The 14,065-nt window shown below is 44.4% G+C and overlaps 1 protein-coding gene across 5 annotated transcripts in view; it reads right to left on the reverse strand.

The window, feature by feature from the left end:
* ATP11C (ATPase phospholipid transporting 11C) overlaps window positions 1-14,065 on the reverse strand; it is a 135,784-nt gene that overhangs the window by 45,821 nt on the left and 75,898 nt on the right. For all 5 annotated transcript variants that reach the window (XM_044306697.1, XM_044306699.1, XM_044306696.1 and 2 more), the window contains 5 exons: window positions 12,381-12,531; window positions 10,937-11,134; window positions 8,726-8,878; window positions 6,451-6,608; window positions 934-1,005 (listed from right to left, as the gene is read on the reverse strand). In XM_044306697.1, coding sequence (XP_044162632.1) covers window positions 934-1,005; window positions 6,451-6,608; window positions 8,726-8,878; window positions 10,937-11,134; window positions 12,381-12,531 — 732 coding nt within the window. The remainder of the gene's footprint in view (window positions 1-933; window positions 1,006-6,450; window positions 6,609-8,725; window positions 8,879-10,936; window positions 11,135-12,380; window positions 12,532-14,065) is intronic.

Below are 14,065 nucleotides of genomic sequence, written 5' to 3' on the forward strand. Positions count from 1 at the left end.
CAATCAGCCACAAACAGCACAAATCCGGTGGCTGTGGTGCCCACTGCACGTGCGAGCGGGCGCCATCTTAAAAGTGGTGACTTCTGCCATACATGTACAGCAGAGGTCGCCAAGGAGTTGCGTCACGAAAATGATTCTACATTTTTCAAACTAACACCTGGATCTGAATAATTTTTTAATTGCATGCAATGAAAAATTTTGCATAGTCCCTGAGCTATTCAATAAAATGTATCTGTATAGCGCCACCTGCTGTTCGTTATTTTCCTTATTTCTTGTCCACCTTGATGAGGTGGTAGAACAAGCTCAGTTTAACATTTCAACTCTCACCAGCTGTATCTTCTGTTAGAAGCTGTGGCAGTTACAGGGAAATAGCTGCAGCAGAAAGGACATGCCCCCTGGAAAAAGACATGCCCCTGAAATGCCAGCCTGAAATAAATCTAGCAGAACAGTTGAAGCTGAGGGGCAGGGGTATCTGGTTCCATGTGAGGTGCAGGGCTGATTGAGAGGGTCATATACTATATGATTTCAGATTTTCGTTTTTTACATTGGTCATGGCATATTGCTAGGATACACCGCCAACAGGGGTCTGACTAGGGTGATCCTGTTTATTTGTGAGAATGAAATGGAAACCAAATGGAACTAACAGAGTTCCAAGAAAGCAATGCGTGCCTTTATCTAGTCAACTGCTGACCATGCCAACCAAGTAGAGTGGAGCTGAAGGTAGCAGCATTTATTTACTTCTGCTTCAGTTCCTCTGTTAGTTCCTCTTGGTTTCCTCAATCATCCATCTAGTCATATCCATTCAGACAGCCTCCATCCATGTACTTCCCTCTCTACCATCAGTCTCTCAGCAGCCACATGTATCTCCATATGTCTGCCTGCTGATGGGACAATAACCAAAAATGTACCAAACCAAGTGGCCAATATACTTACACTTCCAGCTCATTGTTTTGGTTTTTCACCTTCATGAAATCATTTTCAGTCCCCATATATGTGAATCCATACCTGAAAAGACAATGAATGCAATGTGATCCCAAGTAGAGACAGATCTTGGCCTTTAAATACTTAGAATGAAAACTCCCTTGAAGAGGACCTGTCACCTCTCCTGACTTGCCTATTTTAGTAACTACTTGTATTCCCAATGTAACATTTCTGGAGCATCTCTTTGTATGACTCTGTGTTCTGACATTCCTCTATTATTCCTGCTAGAAGTTACAAATGCATTGTCTTCAGTATACAATGAAAATGGGTGAAGCTGATTGGAAGTGTGTCCCTGCACAGTCCCTATTGAATTATGTCAGACTGTGCAGGAACACTGCCCATGCAATTTATAAACTTCTAGTAGGAATAATAGAAGAATTGCACAACATAGAGCCATAAAAATAGATGTTTCAGACATGTCAGGAGAGGCGACGGCTCCTCTTTAAAAAAGGAGTAGATGATAAACTCTTCAAATAGTCACTGATGTAAAGTCATTAGTGGAAATGCTACATTTAGTAGTGCCCAATAATAACACTGTTCAGCCGAAGAGGACCTGCCCTGCACAGCCGAAGAGGACCTGCCCTGCACAGCCGAAGAGGACCTGCCCTGCACAGCCGCACTGCACAGCCGAAGAGTACCTGCACTATACATCTGGAGATGAAGAGGAGCTATATTATACAGCCGAAGAGGACCTATACTGTACAGCCGAAGAGGACCTATACTGTACAGCCGAAGAGGACCTATACTGTACAGCCGAAGAGGACCTATACTGTACAGCCGAAGAGGACCTATACTGTACAGCCGAAGAGGACCTATACTGTACAGCCGAAGAGGACCTATACTGTACAGCCGAAGAGGACCTATACTGTACAGCCGAAGAGGACCTATACTGTACAGCCGAAGAGGACCTATACTGTACAGCCGAAGAGGACCTACACTGTACAGCCGAAGAGGACCTACACTGTACAGCCGAAGAGGACCTACACTGTACAGCCGAAGAGGACCTACACTGTACAGCCGAAGAGGACCTACACTGTACAGCCGAAGAGGACCTACACTGTACAGCCGAAGAGGACCTACACTGTACAGCCGAAGAGGACCTACACTGTACAGCCGAAGAGGACCTACACTGTACAGCCGAAGAGGACCTACACTGTACAGCTGAAGAGGACCTATACTGTACAGCTGAAGAGGACCTATACTGTACAGCTGAAGAGGACCTATACTGTACAGCTGGCTATATGCAGCCGATAAACATAGACCAAGGCCTTTTGCATACGACCGTATGGCTTTTTCAGCATTTGCGGTCTGCAAAAAACAGATTCGCAAAAAATATGGATGACGTCTGTGTGCATTCCGTTTTTTGCGGAACTGAACAGCTGGCCCCTGAGAGAACAGTACTATCCTTGTCCGTTATGTGGACAATAATAGGACATGCTCTAGCTTTGAACGGAAAAGCGGAAATACGGAAAGCATACGGAGTACCTTCCGGGTTTTTTGCAGACCCATTGAAATGAATGGGTCCGTATACGGAAGGCAAAAAATGGAACGAAAACAGAGAGAAAAAAAACGTGTGTGTGCAAGATGCCTAAACCGGATGATTTTGGTGGCCCCAACCAAACATCTGATGTGCAAGGAGGTAACCCAACTTCTCTTCTACTCCCCAGTTGCAAGTGCTGAAGTCTGCCTCTACGCAAGTGCCCAGTGCCGCCAGAAGCTAGCCAAAACTCTGCCTGCCTGTTCATTCTGCGTCTCGCCGCAATCTGCCAGTCAACTGCGCAAGATTTTGTCGAGATGCAGGATGAGCAGACAGGTGGTGTTTTGGCTAGCTTCGGGCATCACAGGGGGTGGGGGGGGGGTTCATGAAGGAAAAATGGGCAGAATTAGGCACTTGTGTAGAGGTGGAACTGGACTCTTCATGGAAACCAGCTTGGGCACTTGCAAGAGGTGGGCTTCAGCTCCAGCAACCTTTAATTTTTTTTCTGACAACTGCTAACTGTGACAGCCATAAAAAAAGTTACAGTTATGATGATATTAAAGGAGTTTTGTACGTTTTTTACAGAACCCCTTTAAACTGACCTTTGCCACTTGTTAAGAGAAAGAGCTGGCAGGTTCCATTTAAAGGGAACCAGTTGCACTGAATATTCAGTTCTCTCTGCAGGCAGCATGTTATACAGTAGGAAAAAACATATAATTCATTGATGTATATTTAAAGCTCCTTTAGATCATAGGAGTCCATTGGGCGGTTTTTAGTATGTGATTATATCTGTATGCACACAAGGAAGGCTGTCATCACCGAGTAGCACTGCAACTGGACTCCTTAGCCCCAAAATTCCAAGATATATTTCCCTACAAATATCCATCAACGTGTGCAGCTACTTCTGCTCTATAACATGATTCCTGGAGATCAGGCTGAATTTTGAACGTGATGTGTCCCCTTTAAAATGCCACCACCAAATCTTTAAGCAGAATTTAAAAGTCCACCTTCTGCAGTCTGGACCATGATATGAAACGTGTGATGTTCTCACAAATGAACAGAAGGGGGAGCTAAAAGACCCAAATGATGCCGACACCATGTGGCATCTCCTCACATGAACTGTAGTAACCAGAGGTGGAAGAGCAGCGTCTGAGCGCTGGATTGTGCAAGCGGACAGCTGTTCCCGATACAACACTTGTGAGGTCTGCTGACAGAGCAGGAAGCGCTGACATCACTACACCTGAGGAATACACAGAAGAGCTGCCCTCGACAACATACAAGACTGGAGCACTGCAGGGAGTACAGGGTGGATAAAAATTTTATTAAAAAAATAAAATAATTGTATTTTAATCCATTCACAATGTCATGCTCTTCCAGAGGTTTTTGTAAGATTATTGGGCAGTTTCTCTGCCTATAAGAGATTATCACAGAAGCTTGGTTAACTTTTGCAGTTCTCCAAACTGAATTTGACTCAGCAGAGATCAGTGATGGCCAGTTCGCCGCGAACACATGCGATCTGCCATCTTAACTGACAAGTCCGGCGAGGCACAGGTAAGTGCTTACCTGTGCGCGAGCCGGTCTGAAATGAAATGCGGTCTTCCGAGAACAGCCGCCAGGGGCCTTCATCGGGCTGTTCTTGGAACTGCCTGCACCCGGAGACCGCATTTTATTTCAGACCGGCTCGCGCACAGGCACAGGTAAGGACTTACCTGTGCCTCGCCGGACTTGTCAGTTAAGATGGCAGATCCAATGTGTTCGCTGGCGAACACGGTGAACTGGCCATCACTGGCAGAGATCACATGCAGCTTCTTCAAAGCAAAAATGGTATAACATGACCAGAGTTGAGAAAAATACCTTAATCCTAACTTCTACAAACCTATGAATACAGAATCAACCGAATCAAACTAATATGAAAAGTTATTCTAAAAATCTTCATCAACTTGCATATTATAGGTTATACCAGCAAGAATTTGTCTTTATGTAGAAAACTATGATTTAAATCAAGCCTTACTGACTAGTGATTTAAATCGTGATTTAATTAAATCAAATCCACCCTGGTGGAGTATGACCTCCTATCTGCCCCCCTTACACATAAACCTCCATCATGTCTCTGCCTCCCAGCACAGAGACTTTATATTGTGTGAAGAGGACGGTTGTCAGGTGCACTAGTATATACAGCAATCTACCAGTATATACTACTTCAGTAGCAGCAACGGATCCCTGCAGAATACAGGCTACTGTAGGACAATCTGAACCCACTGAGGAAGTGCAGATAATATGGCTTCCCAATGCCTAAAAGGGAATCTGTCAGCAGTTTTCAGCCCTCAAAACTTGTCACGGGTGATGTGCAAACCAGTTAGAACGATACAGATTGATTTCCGCCACAGTGCAAAGTATCTGCTGGACGTTATCTCGCTGTGAAGTGTCCTGGACTATCTGCACTGAACGCTCCCAGAAGCCCTCACCTCTATACCTGAGCATCTCCTGGATAGACTCAAGAGCTGTCACTTAAAGGGCCTCTGTCACCACTAATCTGGACCATTATCTACAGTAATAAGTGAGTATTACTGCACGTATTATTATTCTACTGCCCCCCTTCCCCCTCATGTCAGTGCTCAAAGCAGTGCAGAAATACACAGTCCACACTGCTGTGCCAACACAATGGAGAGGACTCCTGTGCTTGGCAGTCAATGCAGCTGTGAGCGCCAACAGCAGGGAAACGGAGGGCAGTAGAAGAAGAAGAATAAAAAAAGTAACCTGGACTACTTGGATATTATTAGATAACCAACTCCTTTTAAAGGGACGGTCTGAGATCTCTATTGATGACTTATCGTCCATATAGGACATCAGTATCTGACTGGAGGTGCTCCAACACCTGGGACCCCCACAGATCAGCTGTTTCAGAAGGCACCGACACTCACACTAGCACTGGGGTCTTCTCCAGCTTTCCCTAGGCCACGTGACGTCATGTTTAGTGTTGAGCGAATCGGGTTTTGATCGCTGTATCCGAACACGATTCATTTCAAATCTTCGACAACAATATAGCCTCCGCCCTACCGTAAAATGTATGGGCTCTGCGGAGGTCTTTGCAAACTTGCGGCAAATATCATGAGGCTTGCTTTGTCTCGGGTCTATGACGTGACACTTTGTTTATTCGCATAAATTACAGTGTCAAAATCCAAAGCTTAACTCGGCTTCGTTAAGGAGGCAGGAAGCAGAGTTCAGCTTCGGATTTTAGCACTAGATGAGAGACTTGCTTTGTCGTGCAAGTTCGTAAAGACCTCCGCGGAGCCCATACATTTTATGGTAGGATGGAGGCTATATTGTTAACGAAGTTTACAAACAAATCGGGTTCTGATACAGCAATCCAAACCAAATTCGCTCAAGACTAGTAATGTTCATCCGTCACGTGGCCTAGGCGCAGCTCAGCCTCATGGAAGTGAATGGCGCTGAGCTGCGATACCAAACATTGCCGCTATCAGAAGGACAGCACTGTGCTTGGTAACAGGGAGAAGGCCGCAGAGCTACCATAATGACCTGTCCCCACTATATATATATCTGATCAAAAGGGGCCTGACTCCTGGCACCCCTGGCGATTCGTTTGAAGGTGCCAGGTAGCTTGGACAAGCGGCCTCTTCATAGTATACCAAGCACAGCACTGTACGTTGACTCGCAGTTATGTTTGGTACTGCAGATCAATCCCATTTGCTTGAGAGGGACTGAGCTGCAGAAAAGCCATGAGACCAATGAATGTGACGTCGCAGGCTGAGGAAGAGGTTGCAGCGCCCTCCACTGCACCATGGCCCCCGCCAACGAAGTGTCGGGATTTAGACTCCCCATTGATCAGGTACTGATGACCTATGAAGAAGTAGAGTGTTCTGTGGTGTACTGTAGGGTGATCTGACACTGCTTGACCCAAAGAGGTGTTTGGTATAAAGGCATTAAGAGACAGCGAATGTAAAGCAATTTGTAGAAAATATATTTGTGCTCACTTTTTGGCTCCAGTCAATAAAGCGATTTCATCGGGAGAAGAGGAGACGTAGGAGCATTTGCTCTCGGATGATGCAACGGGTCCGTCAGTCTGACAGTCTTCTTTCATCTGGACGGTATGGCACAGACAGAGCGCTCGCAGGAACAGCTCCTCTCTATCCTAGAAGACATCAACAATATCAATAGAAGGCTGGTTTCTGTATCCAGACGAAAGATGCAAGTCTATGGGAATTACGAAAAACAGTACAAACGTGTATATCTGTAGCAGTGTTTTTTTCGAGGGTCTGTAGCACTATTTGAAAATCACAGCATGTTCTGGATGTGATATTTTTTCGGTTCATTTGCTGGCATTTCGAATCCCTAGACATGATTAGTTTTTTTGCCCATGTTTAAAAAATTAGTGATTAGTGATTAGTTTTTTTGCTATGGCATTTTTAAGAGAGAGATCTGCAAAGAAAATTACATTAGGGGGGGGGGGGGGGGGCATAGTTTCCTGTTTAAAAACACAAGGCTTGAAAAAAAAGCAACAAAAACGCATGCACTAAAATACACAGGCGTTCTCTCGAGTCTTTTTTAAGACCAAAAAAAAGGGCCAAACAAAATGTATGTGTGAAGGTATCCTAAAGGGGTTATCTCATGTTCTATTTTTACGTCTGCCTCAGCACCCTTGCAGATCAGCTGTTTCTATAGGCCTCACCGCTCACTCAAATGAACGGGACTGCACAGCCGCTACGGTTATGGCAGGTTTACACGGCCCGACTGTCGGGGACGAATGTTCCTAAGAAGGCTTGTTCCCAATAATCTGCCAGTCTAAGGCCTCTTTCACACGGGCGTCATTTTTTTTGCCCAGATAAGAGCCGGGTGCGTTGCGGGAAAATGCGCAATTTTTTCTGCGCAAGTGCAAAACATTGTCATGCATTGCACTCGCGTGAGAAAAAAACGCGCATGTTTGGTACCCAAACCCGAACTTCTTCATAGAAGTTCGGGCTTGGGATTGATGTTCTGAAGATTGTATTATTTTCCCTTATAACATGGTTATAAGGGAAAATAATAGCATTCTGAATACAGAATGCATAGTAAACCAGCGCTAGAGGGGTGAAAAAAAAAATAAAAAAAAATTTAACTCACCTTAGTCCACTTGCTCGCGAAGCCCGGCATCTCCTTGTGTCTCCTCTGCGCTGAAGTTGAACAGGACCTGGGGTGAGCTGCTACATTAAATATCGGTTAAGGACCTTTGATGACGTCACTCCGGTCATCACATGGTACGTCACATGATCTTTAACCATGGTGATTCACCATGGTAAAAGACCATGTGATGACCGGAGTGACGTCATCGAAGGTCCTTAACCGATATTTAATGGAGCAGCTCACCCCAGGTCCTGTTCATCAGCAGCGGAGACACAAGGAGATGCCGGGCTTCGCGAGCAAGTGGACTAAGGTGAGTTAAATTATTTATATATATTTTTTAACCCCTCTAGCGCTGGTTTACTATGCATTCTGTATTCAGAATGCTATTATTTTCCCTTATAACCATGTTATAAGGGAAAATAATAATGATCGGGTCTCCATCCCGATGGTCTCCTAGCAACCATGCGTGCAAATCGCACGGCATCCGTACTTGCTTGCGGATGCCATCTGATTTTCACACACCCCATTCACTTCTATGGGGCCTGCGTCACGTCAAAATCGGAAAATATAGAGCATGCTGCGATTTCAACTGAACGCACAAGTGATGCGTTAAAAACATCGCTCATGTGCACAGCCCCATAGAAATGAATGGGTCAGGATTTAGTGCGGGTGCCATACGTTCGCCGCACGGATCGCACCCGCACGGAAAACTCGCCCGTGTGAAAGGGGCCTAAAGGTGCAGCCGATCACCTGATGAACGAGCAAAACGCTCATTCATCGGGTGAAATGATCGCTGGTGCAGGCAACTAAATTATCATTTCTGGGCAGCAGATTGTATGTGGAAGGCCGGCATTGGGTAGACATCTGCTGTTAGTCTCAAGTTACAGTAGAAAATGGCCTTTGGCTGAATATTGTGCTACATGCCGGATCTGGATCCTTTAGGTTTAATGTCATCATGAGATATCGCAGGGGCTGCTGGGAAGAGAGTTAATAGTGGGGGACTGGACTCACAAACCAAACTGGTGAGGTTGCACGAGAGGGGCACCATGCTAGATACTGTTGCGTACACGGAGCAGTGAGTGTGAAATGGGCCTTAAGGTCAACTGTGGCAACAAAACCATACAGCTTTACCATCTAGAAGAACAGTACCTTAGAAGCTTTCCCATAGAATCCAGCAGGCCCATCGGTTACAGACAGTCCATCTCCAGTCTCCTTGTATTTGTAGCCATCTATGCAGCATTCAATAAACTCCATTGAGTTTTCTGTGAGCGTGCCAGTCTTGTCAGTGAACACGTACTCCACCTACGGGAACAATTACAAAGTTGTGGGTTGTAGGGTTAATTATCGGCTGTATGGTCACTATAGGGAGTGTTGAAATATTTATTTCTCTATGGTAAATCTATCAGTGAATATTTTATTTAGCTTCCTCTTTACTATCCTAATGTTGGCAGTAAGACAACTGGCTGCAAAAGGAGCCTCCCCTTCAGCTGTGTCTACTGTAGGGCACATTGGTAAACCCCTCCGCCTTACTAAGCCTCAACCTTCTTATTCGTTACCCAGAAAATAAGCAGCAGGATTTCTTTTAGGACTCATGAACACAAACTTATTTTTTTCAGCGTCTATATTTTTTTGCAGCCCATATGCGGAACCATTCACTTTAATGGGGGAGCAAAACTAATTAAAAAAAAAAAAGAAAAAAACGGAAATGGCTCAGTGTACATTCCGTTTCCGTATGTCCGTTCCGCAAACAATAGAACATGTCCTATTATTGTCCGCATTACGGACAAGGATAGGACTGTTCTATTAGGGGCCAGCTGTTCCGTTCCGCACACGGCCGGTATCTGTGTTTTATGGACAGCAAAACGGTCATGTGCATGAGCCCTAAGATTGTTACCAGAAGATAATTTAAGTAAAAACAGCGAGGACAGTTTTATCTCTTGTTCACAATTATCATTCAGGTCTATGTTTAATGATTTTAGGTTATGTTCTCTAGATATGCTACAAAACTCTCCTGGTGGAGGGAAGGTCAATGGGATCCTGACAACCGGGTGACTGCTCCTGGTTCTAGGTGGAGAAGCGGCTGCCTATGCATAGTCACTCTCCGCTGAGGTGAGAAATATACCCAAACAGCAGAACGTGCACACTCTAGTATTGCTTTTTACTTTAATAGGGAAGGACTGTGCAACCTCAGCCACTTCACCATGAACTAGACCAACCTTCCCTGTTTTAAGAGTCAGCAGGGGTCCCAGCAGTCAGACATTAACGGCATAAACAATCTATACACATCAACAGTACAGGCTCACAATTAATTGCACAGCCGGATTTTTTACTTTACCACAGTGCAATGGATCGCTGTAACGTGTTTTTACAGCAATGTCACACAAGGAGACCCCTTTGGCTGGTCCCCGGGATACTTTCAGTGACCACAGCTGTCTAATGACAGCACAGTCACTGAGATCTGCATCATCACAGGGGACCAGCAGATGGGAAGGCAACGCAACACCTTTATACACCGGGTTACAGATAAAAGCTTACCGCCACAACGTACTTAAAAAGGTTAAGAAATAAGCAGGAAAACAACATTTTTTGGGGTAGATTTGTGTTGTGCATGCCATTCTTAATGTTTCCTCCACTGGTGTAAAATGCGTCACAATTATTAAAAGGCACACATCTATTAATAATTGTGGCGCACGTTGGGCCTGCCGTACACCAGACTGAAATTTACTTTAGCCAGGAGACGGAGTAGAATTCTAGTGCAATGCACATTAGTTTAATAGCACAGGTATTGTTAAAGGGAACCTGTCACCGGGATTGTGTGTATAGAGCTGAGGACATGGGTTGCTAGATGGCCATTAGAACATCCGCAATACCCAGTCCTCATAGCTCTGTGTGCTTTTATTGTGTAAAAAAAAAAACGATTTTATACATATGCAAATTATCATAAAAGAGTCATATCTTGTGTGACCAGAGAAGAGTCATATTTTCAAGCTCTGACTCATCTCAGGTTAATTTGCATATGTATCAAATCGGTTTTTATACACAATAAAAGCACACAGAGCTATGGGGACTGGGTATTGCGGATGTGCTAGTGGCCATCTACCAACCCATGTCCTCAGCTCTATACCCAAAATCCTGGTGACAGGTTCCCTTTAAATAAGTTGGGCTGCAGAGGTCCTTCCCGCGCCCTGCCTCCCCCTGCACACTTTTTGGAAAAAAGGCGAGGGGTGTTGGATAACGTTAAAAACTAAATCTTTAACTTCTAAATTTTAACTTTTCTACACTAGAAGACTGATGTACAGCTATAATAAATGTCCCTCTTTATGTTCTATAGTTTATGTAATACCCAAAACTTTGGCCTACCTGTCCAAGCTCCTCATTAAGGTCAGAAGTGTTCACCAGTGCTCCCTCCTTTATTTCCTCATCATACATCTCCTTATCCCATGAAATGAAAAAGGATCCTAAGAACTTTTGCATTTCCACAGTGACGTACATGGACACAGGGATGATGAAGTTGAAAAGAACCATGAAGGAAAGGAAATCTGTAAAGACCTTTAATATCTGTAACCAAGAGGGAAAGAAAAAACAGTAACCAGCACTGAATCATGTCATATGGAGATGCAAGACAAGACCTTCATAGAGTTTCAGGGCAGCTGCACATTGATAACTTCTTTTTTTTCTTTTTTCTTAGTTTGGCATTTCTAGTTACCCTTCTTCTTAACATTCGTTTAAAAGGGTAACCAGAAAAAGCCCAGAAGGATATATAGCTCTTGAATTTTCATAGAAGTGCTTAACACTGGGTGACCATGTAAAAACCAACTCTACGGCTTCAGTCTCAGCTCTCCAAACCTGCCTAGTCACCACATCCTTCCTCTGCCCCTTATTTGTTATGTTGGCGTTCACAAAAACTGGTAAGACACACAGATATATACTGTGATAATTAGCTATTTAATTAGAGAGAGTCTAGGGTCCCTGCTATTTCGGAGATATATGGAGGTCTTCAAGTGGGTGTTTATTTTGCTGTACGGGTTTCAAAGCAACTAGGCCATCACTGCCCGGCATTTGAACAGTCAGCGATGGTGAAAGAGGTGCCACATAAAGACCCCAATGGATGTCAGAAATGGCGGAGATCAGTAGAGTATGACTTTTGAATGAGGTGACAGCCTTATCTCGGGACAAACACAGTATTTTAGCCTTTAATAACTTTCTTCCAATATAAAGTCCATGTTAAAAAAGCATTACTTAAAGGGGTTCTGCACTTTGTTTTAACTGATGATCTATCCTCGGGATAGATCATCAGCTTCTGATCGGCGGGGGTCCGACACCCGGCGGCTAAGCTCCATTCAAGTGAACAGAGCTTAGCCCCGCCCACGCTACTTGATACTAGTCGTGACGTCAGTGTGCCGGCAGTGAGAAGGCCGCGGCGCTACTGGAGGGCCGCTGCCTTCTCAAACAGCTGATCGGTGGGGGTCCCATCAGATGCTGATGATCTATCCAGAGGATGATCTATCCATCAGTTAAAACAAAGTGCAGAACCCCTTTAAGGAGGACTGTTTACATATAGGTACAAGAAGTCTGAAAATGGAGAAGAACTATCCAGCGGATCCTGAGGACTTATATAGCTCTTGACTTGTTAGGAATAAGTACAGAGCTTACACGGTATCATCACAAGACTGTTTAAACAGTATTTCCAAGCAGGTACTTAAAAGCATATATAAATTCAGGGAAAGGACTCGGAACGGAGGGCCCCATCCTACCCTCGACTGAATACCATCCAGACAGAGCACAGAGACCACATCAATGATACCTTGAATGACTCCTTCTCCTTGCGAGTCTTCTCATTGTACCAGGGCTCATCGTTGGCAGGATTGTTCTGCCATACGTACTTCAATGTGGTACAGATGGAAGCTTTGGAGACCAGGATGAACAGATACACTACTAAAAAGGCATTAATTGATCTGAACATAAAAAAAGAAAAAAAAAAAGAAAACGCAATTATTAAAGTGTATAAAAGATATTGCTTTAGGTGACTTTTTAGGATAAGCAGCCATGTATGTATATGAAGAATAACACTATAACTTGTCACTATATGACTCCTATCCTGCACTTTCACCAAATTTCTAATTGTCAGTTTTCTCTAAGCTTGTGGACAGAGACTAGGACGAGGTGTTACGATGTCTCCCATGTCCGCACGCAAAGAGAAAAGGAGATCTTGCCCTATACCTCTGTAGCCCATCCTCAGAAGCAGCGTGGAAGACATTATACAGCAGTATCGGGGAGTGTATCAGTGAATCCAGCTCTGGGCTGAGATAGTAAAACGTAATAAAGCCTTCAGCGGTCTGCCTGTGTGTCTCTCATTCTGCAGCTGTTCCACCCTCTCTTTTCTATAGACTTCTACAGGCAGCATGTAACCTGATCCCTCAGTATTCTGATAGCCCAACTTTTCATTCAAGATGGATTTTTTTTTTTTTTGTGAATTGATGGTGAATGATCATGCCAGGAGTTGAGAAGCACTTACACTATATGCTACGCTACGCTGATTAGCAGGCTATAATCGAGAAGTGACTGTTCTTTCCCGATAATTGCCTGCTCTTCAGTGGAGGTGAAGAACTGTATTTACACGCAGCGGTCACCTCCACTGTATGAGGACGAATGATCGCTGCTGCAATCGCTCCTACTTAGTCACTGTTTCAGGCCAGTAGAGTGCTATTTAAAGAGCAAGAACTGCTGCCCAGAAAGAACAATTTAATGTGCCACATAAATGGCTATTTCTCCAGATGAATCAGCATTTTGCTAGTTCATCAACACATTTACATGGGTAGATTATCGTCGACAATCTAGCTACTAGCGTTTGTAGTAATGTTCACCAATAATCTGAGTGACAATCGGACAAGTGTAAATCCAGCTTAGAGGGGAAGAATAGAAGGGGTTTACACATGGAGAAATAGCCATTTTCTTGAATAAGTTACATAAAGTTTCTTACAGTCACTTGTACTATTGACCATTGCAAAGTTTGTTAAATCAACCACTTAAGTAAAAGGAAGCCATAAACTCAACATCAAACATCAAATTCATGACTGATGACCATAAATACAACTTTGTGGCTTTTTCAGGTATTAAAGGGTTTCTGTCACCAGAAATACCTAAATTAAACTGGCTGACATTAGCGATGTGCTAATGTCAGCTGAACCTCACTAGCCTATTCCTAGTTTAATCCATGCCCCCGTTACTCCATAAATGTAACTTTTATAATATGCAAATTAGCCTCTAGGAGGAAGGGGGGGCACATTGCTCCTGCTCCTAGAGGCCCCGTTCTCCCACCTCTGTCACCTCCTTCCAGTCTTGATTGACAGGGCCAGGCAGCGTTCGCATCCTCCCGCTGGCCCCGGGGGCATGTTAAATCTCGCGCCTGCGCCGTGCAGTATTTGGCGCAGGCATAGTGAAGGAAGGACGCTCGCTGGCTGCAGACTTCCTGAACGGCATGGTGCAGTC

This window comes from Bufo gargarizans, chromosome 9 (assembly GCF_014858855.1).
Source record: "Bufo gargarizans isolate SCDJY-AF-19 chromosome 9, ASM1485885v1, whole genome shotgun sequence".
Classification (NCBI taxonomy): Eukaryota; Metazoa; Chordata; class Amphibia; order Anura; family Bufonidae; genus Bufo; species Bufo gargarizans.